At 36.6% G+C, this 16,035-nt stretch overlaps 2 protein-coding genes across 4 annotated transcripts in view; one reads left to right on the plus strand and one right to left on the minus strand.

Moving 5' to 3' along the window:
- The window catches only part of LOC120432338 (histone-lysine N-methyltransferase ash1), a 348,037-nt gene extending 340,785 nt beyond the window's left edge, over window positions 1–7,252 (minus strand). For 2 of the 3 annotated variants that reach the window (XM_039597527.2, XM_039597526.2), the window contains exons 1-2: window positions 6,660–7,249; window positions 335–840 (exon numbers count right to left, since the gene is read on the minus strand). In XM_039597527.2, coding sequence (XP_039453461.1) covers window positions 335–618 — 284 coding nt within the window. In that variant the 5' untranslated portion in view covers window positions 619–840; window positions 6,660–7,249. Of the gene's footprint in view, window positions 1–334; window positions 841–6,659 lie in introns of all 3 variants that reach the window. The other variant, XM_052709242.1, reaches the window with a different exon arrangement.
- Window positions 7,253–9,976: 2,724 nt separating this feature from the next.
- On the plus strand, window positions 9,977–15,125 carry LOC120432378 (lysosomal alpha-glucosidase-like). Its single transcript, XM_039597572.2, has 4 exons — window positions 9,977–10,693; window positions 10,754–11,485; window positions 13,129–14,756; window positions 14,817–15,125. Exons 1-4 carry the CDS (start codon window positions 10,615–10,617, stop codon window positions 15,039–15,041), a joined length of 2,664 nt encoding a protein of 887 aa, XP_039453506.1. The 5' UTR covers window positions 9,977–10,614; the 3' UTR covers window positions 15,042–15,125.
- The last annotated feature ends 910 nt before the right edge of the window (window positions 15,126–16,035 follow it).

The following is a 16,035-nucleotide window of genomic DNA, read 5'->3' on the forward strand; positions in this document are numbered from 1 at the left end:
CTTTATTGATGAACAAATGAAGTCATGTCGGTCTCTTCACGAAAAATTGCCAAATTAACCTCCTAATTTTAAATTTTTTGAATCAAATTTAGGGTTGGGATATTTTTTGAACTAATATTTAAATAATTGATGAACAAAATATTTTAAAATTTTTTGCTTAGAAATGTAAAATATGGTGGAACATTTTTTGGGCTTCTCAAGGCGATATCTCAGCACTCACTTTTTACATATGGGACGGACTAGATTAGAGCGGCAGTTAAGACCAATGGTAAACATAGCTTAGTCCAAGGTTCCATCTCGCAAATTAATTCTATTCTCTCAACTGATACAATACCTCATAACGCTGAATTGCTGCTGCTGCTGCTGCTGTTGATGCTGTTGTTGCTGATGCTGCAACTGTTGCTTGTCTCCACTTCCTCCGCCAACGCCATTATCGCCCCCGGTGCCCTGCTTGCTGCTGGTCTTGTTGGTGGACGCAACCGAGGTCGACGAGTCGGAATCCGACGACGAGTCCGACCCATCGTCCGAGTCCGATGAGGAGGAGGAGGATGACGAAGACGACAGCGGGGACTTGCCGGGGGGTTTCGAGTCCACCGGGTTCGTTTTGACCGTGGTCATTTTTTTCCCCCTAGTTCACGCTTCGAAAGATTCTTCCTTTATAGACGCGCGCGACCCCCTTAATCGCAGCTGACCACGTGTGGTTATTCCCACCCGTTTCAGGCGATTCTATTGTTTACGGTTTGGTCCGTTTGTTGAATCCGATTACTTTTACTTAAGAGTTTTTTTTCTGTATTTTCTGCTTATTTGATGGTGAAACTACTGTACCGCATCTCGATAGTCCTGAAAGAAGAGGGGAAAGGGAATATTTAAATATATTGCGAAATAATGTTCTTATAACATGTGATCTGACATTTTCTTATGGGGATTTTTTTTTTAAATTGCTTTTTTTCATGCTTTCAGCATCTCTGGAAATATTTTAGATATCGAGGTTTTATATTGATTAGCGAGTTTTGCAGTCGTTTCTACAGTCAACACTACTTCAACTGAGGATATTTCACGTATTTTTATCATCATCAATCACAATTTAATGCTTAAAATTTAACAAAATAAAAGTCTAGATGAAAGCTTCTAGATATTGCCGTCTTTCTGAACGTTGCATAAATTCAATTGATATCGATAAGTTTGAAATCAGACACATTCATCTCATGTTCGTGACCTTGACCCTGCACCCCGGCCGCCCATAAAACTGTATCGAAACGGTTCAACAACTCATGTTCCAGCACTTGCTCCTCCAGCTCATGGTGCAACAGATGGCTTCTTCGGGGTGAAATAATCCCCAGAATGACCTTGCCGGAGCCCATTAGCACGCACCGGCCAACCCATTTCAACCCAAGCCCAGGAAGCTCAAAAGTGATTTATGATGGTCGGTAAAGTGTACGTGTGTGCTGTGTTCTTTCCTGTGTATTTATTGCAGAGAAATCACTTTCTCGTCCTGTCTGGGAAATAGCAAAGTTGGATCCCAGTGTTGGCACGTGAGGACACGTGCTTCACTCTTTTGGAAACTTTTTTTTGCGGAGTTCTTTTTAATGCTGTGAATGGGTTCCATTTCCTAGGAAATTGATAGGTTATTAAAAAAAAGGTAGAAGGTATTTTTGCTGGAAATTTAAAAAAAGTGTAAACAACAACTTTTTCAGAAACTTTTTTTCTTTTGAATTACCCTAGGAATTACCCTTAAAACTCCATTCAATACTCAATACCTTTCTCCTCCCTAAATCAGCTATAAATCAAGAGAAAAAAAAAAACACTAAAGCCTTTCCGTTGCGAAATTTCCACTTTTGCATGCTTCTGGGATAGAAGCAAACGGGTTATAGGGTCGGTTCCATTTCACCGCCACTCAAAATCATCCATTTCTCATGATTTCTACCCGGAGTTCCCGGAGCTCATAGAAAGGATAAAAATGGATCGTGAAATTGACTCCAGGTACGGAAGTTTCACGGCAGGGAGACCCGACAAAAAGTCCTTTTTTTGTCTGGGTAAAGGAGCAGAGAGCGGTGGTGTGTGGAAAGTGAGGGATGTGACAAATGAACTGTTGAGTTGATGTGGGACCCCGGGATTAACACGTCAAATTTATTGCTGGAAATTTATTTGTAAGGGGCGTATTTGTTATGCGTAGGATAACTTTGCATGAAATATTACCTATCGCCAACATGTTTGGGTATACTAAGAAGAAATTATGCCAATCAGATTATATTTCACCAAACCATTTCCATATTCTGACATTTTGCGATAGTCGAATCTCGTTTTTTAATTAATTTATTTTGGGTTTAAAAATAACCCCAAAAATGCATCCGAAGATATGGGAATCGAGAAAATAAAAAGAGATGTGAGCCGGTAACATGTAGTCAAACATTCGCAGCTGTCATGGAAAACTTTACAGAAGCTTGACAGAAAGTTTAACTCCATGTTGCACTTTAAACATCTCGATATGTAAACCAAGATGGCATTCAGTGGTGTATCGTCGAGAGTATCGAGACATTAAGAAGAGAGATGTGAGCCGGTAACATGGAGTTAAACATTCGCAACACGCCACTTTTATCAGATTTTTTGATTTTTAAATTTATTAGTCAAATTTGAAGGTGAGCCAACGATTTTTTTCGTTCAAAATTTTTGTGAACATGGCCTAAGATGTTACAAAAAAGACTCAATAAAAATGCAGGACGGCGCAACTCACCTAAAACAATATATAAATCATTTACTGAAACTATTTTTTTGAAAAGTGCTCTAAACGTCAAAATTTATAAAAACTGAATACGGGAATCGATTCTCCAAGCTATTTTACATAAAAGTCTCCATATTGACCATTGTCCTAAGTTCAATCCTTGTGAAGTTACAGCGGTTTTAAAAATAAAAATGTTGAAAAAATGATTTTATAATGGTTTTTGACAATTTCTATATGACAGACTTGGTTTTTCAGTCTCGTAAATATTTTTACCGGAAAGCTCGTCAAATTTTCCAAAAGATTGTCCTTGACCACATTTCAATTGGAAGTATGGGCTCACAGATAACGTCATGATTCGAATTCCCGGACGCTTCGAAACCCGGACACCTCATCTTGTTTTATTAATTATTTGGATATAAGTTCGCATTATAAATGTCAAAAATGGGTTATTTGATGAATTCTAACATCAACTTTCATTTAAAGTTTGTTTAAACGCTGTAGTTAATGTCAAAAAAAATAAAAAAAATAAAATTATAAGATTACCAAAAATGCGAAACATTTCACGCGAAATATTTCATAGGCGTCCGAAGCACCGGAAAGGCAAAGCAGATATTTATGGTTTTAATTTCCTCAAATTCAAGCAAATTTTTATATAAACTATCGATTGTTTTGATGTTAACAGCTTATTTGAGACCTAAAGAATGCCATTCACTAACATTTCAGTCCAAATTTGTGCGATTCATTAGCAAAAACAAGTGTCCGGAATTCGAAGCAAAAGTGTCCGGATTTAAAATCAGGTTTTATCGGTGTCCGGGATTCGAAGCACAACAAGTCATTTTAATTTTCAAATTCTGGTGAAAAATTGTTAGAAAAGACATATTTTGAATGCATTCTCTTAAAATTGACTGTTAATACTACACCCTGATGATATTTCTTCATTTCCAACCTATTACATGATTTTTTATCAGCTATAATAAAAATGATAAGTTATAAGCTAATTGCATCGCTCGTAATTGAAAAGAGAATATTTTTTTCAGTGTAGTTCAGTGGATGGTAGTAACCTGGATAGTAAATTAGCTCAAATCATCAAAAAACGAGTTATTTCGAAAAGTGGTTAGAGACAATCTTATGGGAAATTGAACGAGCTTTCCGGTAAAACTATTAACGAGGCTGAAAAACCAACTTAACATCACAAGGATTGAACTTAGGACAATGGCCAATATGAAAACTTTTATGTAAAATTGTCTGGAGAATCGATTCCCGTATTTGGTTTTCAATTTTTTTTCACTTTTCAAAAAAACAGTTTCAGCAAATGATTTGTGTATTGTTTTAAGTGAGTTGCTCCATCCTGCATTTAGGCTCACCTTCAAATTTAACTTTTAAACTTAAAAATCAAATAATCTCATAAAAGTGGCGTGTTTGTTTCTTTCAGTATTTTTTTCGGAAAGCCCATCAAATTTCTTACAAGTTTGTCTCTGACCAGTTTTTGATACGATGCCACGGCATCAGGATATAGACATGTTTAAATTACGAATGACAAAAATATATAAAACACTTACGCCCTTCTCAAATGTCATTATCGAGTCAAACTGGCTCCGTATACACAAACATGGCTTACATAAGCGTAGGATAACATGTCTACAAAGTTTCATTGAAATCGGAGAGGGTCCGGTACAACCGATTCCCTATTTGACATGGAATTGCTCTATAGTTGTACAAGACGCAGTTTGAACCTTTTTTTCAAATGTTTTGTAAACAAAAATTAGCAGCTATTGTAAACATGCTCAATTTTGGTCTAAAAAAGAATATTTTAAGTTTTAAAAAAATTACATACAAAATATATTTTGAGCGCAAACATGCAGGTTTTATGAGAAATTGCTATTACTTATTGTCACTAGTTTGAATGAATAAGAAACAGTTTGCTTAACATTTCTTCAAAATGTTGAAAAGGGGGATCAAGTTACCCCTAACATTTTGAAAATGCCGGTTTAAAATATTTTTTCTTAAAAAGCTTGGCATGATTCGAAGAGTTCATCTGATTAAAAACCCTTATCAGTCATACACAGTTCAATGTTTAAGCCTAGGTTTAAGCTTTCAATTAATACAAAAAGTTCATAGTTTTGTGAGAAATTGCCAGGGTCATGTGCGGCACAAAAAAGGGGATCAAGTCTCCTCACTCTCCCCTATTTTATTAAATGTTCTTGCATCTTTTCTTTAAAACACGACGGAAAATTAAATTATAGAAATTTTAGGTGTTGGTTTTGGTTTTTTTTTCGCTTTTTTGGGTTTTAGAAATACCTTTGACAAAATAAAACGACGCGTTTTGGCTGATAGGTCGAACATTTCAAATATTTACTTATTTTTTTAATAATCCAATCATCAATAGCAGCTGGATCAATAATGTAAAATATTTATCATAACTAAAACATGAGTTGGAACTTTGTATGACACCAAAAAGAGTCGAAATTTTGCTATTTCTCACTCCGTTGCAACGTCGCGGAGTAATCGATGTGGCAAATATAAAGTTCGACTTGAAATTAATTTTCCATGGTCACTAAATTTCAATTTCTGATCTGATCTGGTATCAGGGCTGAGCTGTAGGTTAGTCGTCGACTAACAAGTTCTTTAAAAAATTTCGCCTTCCTTAAACAATTTGGCGCCCTCAGCAGGTCCCAAGAGAAGCTATGTACTTTGTAAGTTTTCCAAGTTTCCGATTTGTGCTGCGCCTTCATGAAAAAGATATAGCGCTCTCAGGAGGATCTAGGGGGCCCAAAATGCCATTTTTTTGCTAATTAAAAAAAGAACCTAAGGGAGAATTTGATATTTAGGATTTGGAATAATTTTGTTATCAAACGAAACATATTTCAAAAATGTGTCAGCATAATTTCCATGATCAAAGTGCTGATTTTAAAGTTTATAACTTTATACCATTTCAAGTTATTCACTTACATTTCATGTTAGCCTTTTTATAATAACTAATTAAGCTACACATTTGTTTTTTTTTTATTTTAAGTGGGAGTCAAAATGCGCGGGATATCAGCAGATCCGACGCAGCACAAGTAGAAAAGCGAGTGAAAAGCAAACAAACCGTCCGAATTGATGACGTCGAGCTTCTGTCTGGTAGAGGAAGGAAGACTCCACGCAGCAGTATCATGCAGGTATGTACCGAAAACACACCAACACCAGCACGTGCGCGCACTCGGATGAAAGGGTTATAATTTTTCGATACCAACACATGGTTAATGTGTGGAAGTTTGGAATGCAAAAAATGGAAAGGTACATATTTTGCACATATCGTTTGGTTGAAAAATGAAATTCAGCAAAATAAAACTCTGCACCTTGGTAGGTGTTTTGATACGAGCCAAAAAATTGAAACAAGTCAAACCATTTTTTTAAAGCAAATCTGTCTGTCTTCTATTTCCAAATGGGAATAACAATTTAAACTTCACACATCTGTTCACATTTAGATTGAACTGCAAAGCTAAATGTAAAGTGAACAAGCTCCTCTTTGATTATGCACCGAAAAGGGGTCACACACATTAGCTATAGACTGCAACTGTTGTCAACAGTCCAACGAAGGAGCTGCAGATGACGTTTGACGAGTCTATTTGCAATAAAAAAGCTTTGAAATGCTTAAAATAAGCCTAATTGACAGAACTTTTGACAGAAGACAGATTGACAGAATTTATATGACTGCATTCATTAAGGGGCATGACCTCAATCTAATGAGATATGCACCCTGTTTTGCTGGTAACACACTTGATCAGGTGAATCTCCTGCAACGCAATTCAATCTCTGGTCCTTAACTGTACTTTGTCGGATAACTGGTTAAATAGGCACGTAAACTCGCACACTCACACAAAATAGTAGTCGCTAATAAAAATTCCATTTCGAAAAGCAAAATTCAGGTCACTTGAAAGTAGGCACTCACGGTTCTTACCTAAATCAACATTTCACCTCTCGTCCTCACTCATTCCGACTTGCTTCATCATCAACTTCACCACTACCACTACCACTACATCTCTTCTGCTTTACAGCTATCATCCCCTTGCACTTTTATGAAGGAAACACTTCCTTGCACTTTAAAAGATGAGCACTATTTCGGAATGTTTTAAAATCCAACACTATTTTCAGCTCCCGAACTCTTCCATCTCTTCCACCCAAAACACAATCCCAAAACCTCCCGAATCCGAGTTAGCCAAGCAAAATAAAAATTCTAAAATGGCGTCTCGCGTAACCACTCTGTCAACGAGAGCAAAGAATCTACTGCTACTAGAGGGGGCGCTACCGAAAAGGGGGCCGTCAGACACTGCGCGCGAAAAACATCACTTTTCGCCCCGAATCTAGCGGTAATCCGGTCAATTTCACTTCCGACGGACGCGCCACGACTTGCACCGCACTTTGACACGCACTTTGGCCACTTTCGGGCGAGACAAATTGGCGTAAATATTTACACAAAAAGTTGCGCTCGATTGCGACAATTCGTCGAACGGGGCTCGCACGAAGAAAAAAGTTCAAGTAGCACTTTTTCCTCGTCGAAACAGAGGTGTGCGACACCAATACAGGCGGGCAGTGTTATTTTGACATGACTTGTCGTGTATGCAACTGGGGTGTTGTTGGTGGTGTGCGTGAAGGCGCGCATTTATGTTTGGGATACGTGATGACAGTTGGAATGGACTTTCTCTTCGAGGTGTGAGTGTGTGTGTTTTGTGTTTTGGTTAGATTTGACAGTTTTATAAATGAGTGTCAATGTGTGAGTGCTGCTGTACTTGGGATGCAAGAGTAGAACAGTTCGATCGTAAGATGACACTCAAAACTAGAGTGTTCGGCATTTTTTGATAAAACATAAAGTGTCTAGCCCCTTGGTTAATTGAAATTAATAAAATTCAGCTTGAAGCAGAAATCCATCAAACTTGCTGTAATTAGTGAGTGTTTTACAAAGGATAATTTCAAAGATAAAATCTTCACATTTAGTTTTTTTTTAAATTAAATGAAAACAAATTTGTTCTTGAAAACAGAAGGTTTCCACTTTGTTGAACTTGGAGTCAACCTTATAAAAACTTGCATGCCAATTGGTGGAAATAATTGTTGTAATTTTTATTTATTTACATTAATGTGTTTGCTATTGATTATATAAGATGGAAGAATGCATTTTTCTTTTCGACTTTTTAATGGAAAATCGAGTCCAAATTAAAATTATTTTCAATTTCGACAAAATAAACAGCCGAACGCATTCAGGCCGTTGTTTTTTTTTTGCAATGTCCTCCAAAAATTAGTCATAAGAAAAGTTATTTTAAGGAAAACTTTCAAGTTCAGTTGAAGTTATATTGTTATAGGGGAACTATACCCTTTTTCAGCCTATTTCTTTTATCGGCCTATCAGCACTTTGGTCATGAATTACAGCTTTCATAAAGTGTTTTTTTTTTGAGTTTGGCAATTGAGCAATTATTCAAGAAAATCGGAAATGGATTTCATTTGTATTTTTTAAATTGGCTGGAATTTCTTGGGGGGCTTTCTTTTGACTAAAGAAGACATTTTGCATCACTGGTTCGTCTGAACACAATTCTAATAGCTTTATTCAACGTGAAAAAAAAACAAAACTTTTTTTTTATTTTATCTTTATTTTTGAAACCACAAAAAAAGTATTTATTGAGCATGGATAACATGGATTTTTTTTTACGGAGATATCAATTTTCAAAAACGTTGAAAGGCCCCCAATTTTTTGTTTTTAATGCCATTTCAAATGTGGAATTAAGTTTGCAATTGAAAACTACTTTAAATTTTGTACAATTGAAGGCACCATTTTAAAATTATGTATAATCATTTATTTATCATTTGACCCACACAATGCATCATAACATCAAGTATCAGTTAACGGTGCACATCAACCAGAACTTTTGCACTAAAATTTTTGTTACAGATATTTTAGTATTTTGGAAACTACGGGACCTATCGATATATTTTTTTATTCATCCCTAGATTCATCCCCTAAGTACTGTCTACTTAGCGATTTACAACAAAATTTGCTCATTTTTTCAATCAGATTGTTGCAGGATTGGGTCCGTAAGTTTGTCAATTTTGGAAAAAGAAGACAACAACTTCCTTGGTTGCTGTGCACCCTTAAATATGATATAAAAATAACAGTTTGCCTATAATGGACCTAGGTCCACAATCGGATTATGGACCCAGGTCTTCTTTAGGAAAAGTGGGTACATAACAGGTAAAAAATATTGTTAAATGGCAAATTTTCTGCATTAAAGCAATACATTAATGAAAAAATAGTCAGAATTGTTGAAATGACTTCAGATTTCAAATGCTCTTCGGCTCTATTAATTATTTGCTATTATATTTAGACTTTAAACTCGGATATATAGTTTCTGAGAAGCATAAAAAAGATAAATAAATTAAAAACATAGTTTTTTATGTTGTTCTTCAATCAACCTTATTTTAAAATGACGATAGATCGACAAGTATTGGTCCGATTGTCAATCGTAAAAAATAAAATCTAGATGAAATTTTTCAACCTTTCAAAAAACATATTTTTTAAATTTCAAACTCAAGCTTAACATTTAAAAGGGGCCAAAGTTTAGACAGTCGATCCAATATTTGTCAAGATATCATCAGTTCAAAAACAAGCGCTAATTATTTGATACTGAGAAACCTGCTAAATTTCTACACCAAGGCTTGAAAATTAATGTTTTTTTTAAGTTTTAATAGTTTTGCCACTTGTTTTCGAACTATTGAAAAATAATTTAACACAAAGTTTGAAAAATGGTTACGAAACTGTCTAATATTAGACAAAAAATCTGACAACCCATGCTAATATTTTATTTTAATATCGATGAATATTAAAAGATTTCAAAATTAAAATAAATATGAATTATTTAAAGTTCAGTCCAAAATTTGATTTTTTAATCTTCTATTAAATGAATGCTATTTTTTTGCCTTATTTCAAATTGGCGATTTTCAAACAATTTTCCAAAAAATCGATTTCTCTTTTTTTAGATTAACCTCTACCTAGAGTTCCGAGTGAATTGTAGAGGTTTTTGTTGGTTGTCTTTGCGAAAAATTTGAGAAAAAACGTAATCGTAGATGAACATGCAATCGTTTTGCAAACATAAATGATAAAAGTTTCGCTTTTTACTGCACTTTCCCAGGGACAGTCATCAAAGGCATCTTTATCGCTCGAATGTCTCCTACCACCTAGTAAAAGTGCCATATATTCCCCACCAGTCGATAAGATAACGTTCCTTGAGAACGCCGAACAAGACAAGCAATTAGTAGATTAGTAGAAATAGGTGGGCCTGGGCTTGCTAGACGGCGGTCGCCAGCTCAATCGCTCAATTATTGCCAATCAAAGCAGAACGTTAATTGTCCGATTGTCACGTCTTACGCGGGAGGCGGAGATTTGTGCGGTGATTTCGCTAAAAGGATTTACTGGCTGTTTGGTTTGGACGTTAACGGTATTTTCTGCTATCCACTGGCGGAAACGGAAGTGCTGTTGCTGCGTTGTTTGAACGCGAAGAAGACAAAATCCTCAAAGTAAATAATTCCTTTCGCTAACCTAATCCATTTACCTCAAGACGGTATTTGGATGATTTAGCTGGAAGCTAAACGTGCGAAAAAGGATCACACCGCACCAAGTTTGGAATTTCGTTTGGTAAACGAAGCTTTGACGCTTCAGAAGGGTTGGATGATTCTCTAGGAAACGGATTACGTGCTTGAAACAGTGCCTGGGCTGGGTTATATGATAGTATAACACCGGATTCGTAGTAATTCCAATTTGTGACGTTCACCGCGTGTGTTGGAAAGCTTCAAATTACGCTGATGTGGTGAGATTCATCTAACGAGACTCGAAATATCATCTCTTGGGAGAAAAAGTAATTTACCAGACGATGCCACCGCCATTGCGGCAACGTGAGCCCACTGAGGACACCGACATCAACGAGGTGGATTTCCCGGAATTTGATAAAAGTATGTGCGTTGCGTCGTTTTATTGCTTTATTCAATTAACCCCGGCCTCATAACCAACAGGACCTGCCTTTATCCACGTGTTGCTCTTGAACAAAACTATTCGATTGTTCTTTGTGCTGGGTGTGGCTGCGATTGTCATTCCGGCCTTCGCTTACCTCTTTTTCTTTTCCCAAGAAATTGGTCACGCTCCCCGGCAGCTGCTAACGGGAACATGTGGCCACCCAACCTTGTACCACATCCAGTGCGGCTTCCCCAACAGTACCAAGGAAGAATGTCACAATCTGGGCTGTTGCTATACCAGCCTGTCAACCTGTTACCATTCGCTTCCCTCCGAACATCAATACCAATCCGTCCAATCGGAATGGCGCAACGGAACGCTGTTGACGCCCACTCGAAACCAAACTCCGTACCACAAACCAGCCTCCCCTAAAATTTTCATTCACCTCAGAGTTCTCAACCAATCAAGAATACAACTCACCCTGGACACAACCGCAAATCAACCCGATACCACCTCCTCCGATCAACCCATCAGTACCGTGAACGCCGGTGACCTGCAGGCCAAAATCTACAGCCCGACGTTCTTCGTCGAAGTCAGCAACGTCACGGCCGGCGAGATTATTTTCTCCACCGCTCGCGGGCCGCTGGTTGTGACGGAGAACTTTTTCGAGTGGACCCTCCATCTGGGAGTGGACAGCATGTTTGGGCTGGGCGAAGCGGTGCTGGAGCCGGCCCGTAAATATCTACTCTTCAACAGCCAGAACGCGTCGGCCGTCCCCGCCGTGATGGGATACAGTGAGTATTAGGAGCAATGGTTTTGACAGGAGAACACAAGAGGTGTTTTGGGTGCTAAATACCGTGTTGAGATATTAAATCGTGTCAAGTGGGTAGCTGCTTGGGTGGTTTGGTTTCTTCAAATTGAGGTCCGCTGCAAGAAAAACATTTCAGTTATCGGAATACGATTATCGATGATAGTCGACAGATAACAGACAACCGACCATAACTTTTTGGTGTAACTAAATTGTTATTTAAATTTTTTTATCCCTAGAATTTAGCAATTTTTTCGAGATTTTCAATTTTAATTTTTTTTTTGCTTCCAATGAAACATTGACCATGCATTTTCTAAAAATCATTTTGCATCAGTTTTCCATACAATTTTGTAGGTAAATAAAACCAAATGGACATTTGAATATTCAAAAATGTGTTGAGAAAGGATTTTCTGAACGATTTGTTTTCAAGGGAAAAGTTGTAAGGACTATTGAGAATAAAATAGGTACACGGAAAAAGGCCCGATATTTTTATTTGAAAGCTCGAAAAATATGCATTTTTAATGTTCAATTTAATTTTTCAAGATCTGAGAAAGTTTTGTATAATTTTCCTTTTTGACGAAATTTTAGTAAAATTCGGACAGGAACTGTGATTTTTTGAATTCTAATCTTTGTTGTGGGTCAATGAAATTTTCAGCCAAATGGGTGCAGTTACTAAAATACTAAAATACTAAAATACTAAAATACTAAAATACTAAAATACTAAAATACTAAAATACTAAAATACTAAAATACTAAAATACTAAAATACTAAAATTCTAAAATTCTAAAATACTAGAATACTAAAATACAAAAATACTAAAATACTAAAATACTAAAATACTAAAATACTAAAATACTAAAATACTAAAATACTAAAATACTAAAATACTAAAATACTAAAATACTAAAATACTAAAATACTAAAATACTAAAATACTAAAATACTAAAATACTAAAATACTAAAATACTAAAATACTAAAATACTAAAATATTAAAATACTAAAATACTAAAATACTAAAATACTAAAATACTAAAATACTAAAATACTAAAATACTAAAATACTAAAATACTAAAATACTAAAATACTAAAATACTAAAATACTAAAATACTAAAATACTAAAATACTAAAATACTAAAATACTAAAATACTAAAATACTGAAATACTAAAATACTAAAATACTAAAATACTAAAATACTAAAATACTAAAATACTAAAATACTAAAATACTAAAATACTAAAATACTAAAATACTAAAATACTAAAATACTAAAATACTAAAATACTAAAATACTAAAATACTAAAATACTAAAATACTAAAATACTAAAATACTAAAATACTAAAATACTAAAATACTAAAATACTAAAATACTAAAATACTAAAATACTAAAATACTAAAATACTAAAATACTAAAATACTAAAATACTAAAATACTAAAATACTAAAATACTAAAATACTAAAATACTAAAATACTAAAATACTAAAATACTAAAATACTAAAATACTAAAATACTAAAATACTAAAATACTAAAATACTTAAATACTAAAATACTAAAATACTAAAATAATAAAATATTAAAATATCAAAATGAATATTTGTAAAATTATTCCCATTTTCAGACCTCCAAAGCCAACAGTACAACGGCGTCGTGTTCACCACCCCCGGCCTAACCGAAATCGAAATCGTCCGGTCGCGCCTCATCGTAGTTCGCAGCCAGTTCACCGGCTCGTTCCAGCTTGAGCTGCTGTCCGGCCCAAGTCCAGCAGATCTGCACCGGCAGCTGAAAACGATCAACCAGAACCAGTACCGACCGCCGTTTTGGGCGTACGGAGTGCACGTCTGTGATCACGCGAGGAATGCGAGCGTGAAAACTGTGAGGGAGGACATTCAGCGGTTGATCAACTCTGGGGTTATGTTCGACTCGCACTGCATAAACGATGACCTGTTTTGGCTGTCGGATCCACCGGCGATCGGTGGTGAGTTGGAGCAGACGATTTTGCTGCTGAAGGGAAGTGGGAAAAAGTTTGTGGTGCCTGTCGTTATGGTGCTGGAACCTACGGGGAGTTCGGTGGCGTATAAGAATGCAACGATTGGGGATCTTTTGCTGCGAAGTTCTTCCAAGCTTGGATCGTATCGTGGGGTGGTTCGTAATAGAACAGTTACGTACGTTGATTGGAGATCGGAACGGTTGGAATTAGGTGGTTGGATGCACGATGCGTGGAGGTATATTGCAAACTTGAACGCCGATGGATACAGTTTGAAGGAAACGGCATTGCGGGATGATGGGAATAAAACGTATCCTACTCGAGATGAACTGACTTATCTACCAGATGGATTGAACTCATCACTGGAAGAAGTAGTAAATTGGGATGTTCGATATCCTGGTAACAGAGAAATGATCATCAAAAGCCAAAATCGACTTGGTCCTGAGGCTGTACAGGCCGTACAACGTGTGATCCGAGAAGATCAACTTTTGATCACTGGAACGTACAACATGCAAACAAAGGCAGCTATAATAGCGCAAAACGTTTCAGCTTCATGGATATCACTGAGAAATGAAGTCAACCGAGCTATCGGGCTTTCTGTGGCAGGAATAAGCTTTATCGGAACACCAATCTGCGGTAACGCAAGGGACAACGTAACGGAAGAGCTCTGCATTCGATGGTATCAGTTTGGGTCGCTGCTGCCACTATTCAAAGTCTCGTCGGATCGAACCGCGAATCGATTCAGCAAATTTGCCGAACGAATCATGCACGCCACAATACGAAATCGATTCGCTCTGATTGAGTACTTCAACTCCCTGATCGTGACTGATTCGGCGTACCTTCGGCCAATGTTCTATCACTACGAGGAAGCCCGGAACTACACGGCCGAACTTTGGGAGCAGTTTATGATCGGTGATTCCTTGTTGGTGGTCCCAGTTTTATTGCCCCAAATGACCCAAATTGACATCTATTTCCCGGAGAAGTTCTACGAACTATGGGCCGGCGAAGAACTGCCCCAAACTAAGGATCGTCCGCTGAGTTACACCGTCGTCGAGTCAGATTTACCAATTTTCATTAGACCGGGTCGCATCGTAGCCCTGAGGGAAGTCCTAGCTGAGCTTATATCTGTGGATGAGGTGCGACTGCAACCGATGCACTTGATTGGAGCTCTTTCGTGCCCTCGAGCGACAAGCTGCACCTCAACTGGCAGTCTAGTCTTTGTGGAAGGATTCGAAGTGAGATTCCACGCAAATCTCAACGAGGTATTTGAACTTTATTCTGATATCAATACCAAATAATCATCATGCTTATTTTTTACACAGACATCACTTCTCGTTGAGTACGAGCTCAACTCCTCAAATAACAATTCTGCGGTGGAGCTTTTATGTAGTGGAAATTTTTCTGGACAAATAAACTCCCTCCAGCTGTACGGACGTCCTACGAGCAGTGAACCGCTGGTCCGCGAGTTGCAATTCGATTTATGTGAACTCACCACAACGGAAACAGCGACTTTATTTACCTTGCTGGATGATAAAATTCCTGACTGAAATAAAATTATCCTGTAACGGTAATACAATATGGATTTATTCCATAAAAAAGAAAACTTCAGATTTGATTTGAAAGCGCTTAAACCTGCTGTTGAGTGAGTTCGAAAGAATTATTTGTTACGGTGTTTAGCGAAAGACATAGAAAAAATAAGCTTCAATTGTTCCTAAAGTTCCACCCGGAAATGGCCAAATTTACACTATTCTCAAACCAAATTTACTCTTTTCCAGTCTCTGTGAAATTTTGTTAACAAGGATTCTCAAGGTGATTAATGAACAATCTACAATCACTATACTTGAAAAATTTCACTTAGCTTAGGAATTTGAATCAATGTAAATGAATCTGATCTTCTACAATGGAAACGTAATCAAATTAGAAACTTGACTTGACGAAACCTGATGACGGCCGTAAGTTTTTTTTTAACTTATCTGTTTTACTTTACATAACATTTCTAAGGCAAGTGAGTGTAGATAGGCCATATGGCCTCAGGAATAAAATGCGCAGGTAACTATGTTACAGACATGACAAGTATGCCAAGAACGTTGTAAGATACCGTAAACCGGGATGACATTGGTATGGAATCATACCATCTACAACGGTCAGTATGATTCCATACCATCCGTACGTATTTAAAAAAAAAAACTAAAACCTATCAAAGTCACCCCGGCTATCAATATTAATATGGAATTAAAAAATACATTAAAACCTTTTATTTATTTTGTATTGACCAAATAAACGTTTTGGTTGATTGGTCATTCAACTGAATCAATAATAAACAATGCCATGGTGATTAAATGGCCAATTTAATATCGTTCACTTTGTGTGCGACATGATTGACATAGATAAACATTTATTAGGGTTCAATCCATTTCCTTCTCTCGCTATCCCTTTGAAGTTTAATCAATTATCTCAGTGATGTTAATTATATATAAGTCATTTTGGGCCTAATAGAAAAATGGTTTCCGGTGCTGTTCCGTTTGAGCTGGAATGACCCAT

Source organism: Culex pipiens, chromosome 3 (genome assembly GCF_016801865.2).
Source record: "Culex pipiens pallens isolate TS chromosome 3, TS_CPP_V2, whole genome shotgun sequence".
Lineage (NCBI taxonomy): Eukaryota > Metazoa > Arthropoda > Insecta > Diptera > Culicidae > Culex > Culex pipiens.

Bases quoted from the DNA above. Each gene is read 5' to 3' on its own strand.
- LOC120432378 (XM_039597572.2), top strand. From the start codon at position 10,615: ATGCCACCGCCATTGCGGCAACGTGAGCCCACTGAGGACACCGACATC. The intron at 11,486-13,128 runs GTGAGTATTAGG...TCCCATTTTCAG, and splicing joins CCCCGCCGTGATGGGATACA to ACCTCCAAAGCCAACAGTAC. The intron at 14,757-14,816 runs GTATTTGAACTT...TTTTTTACACAG, and splicing joins TCCACGCAAATCTCAACGAG to ACATCACTTCTCGTTGAGTA.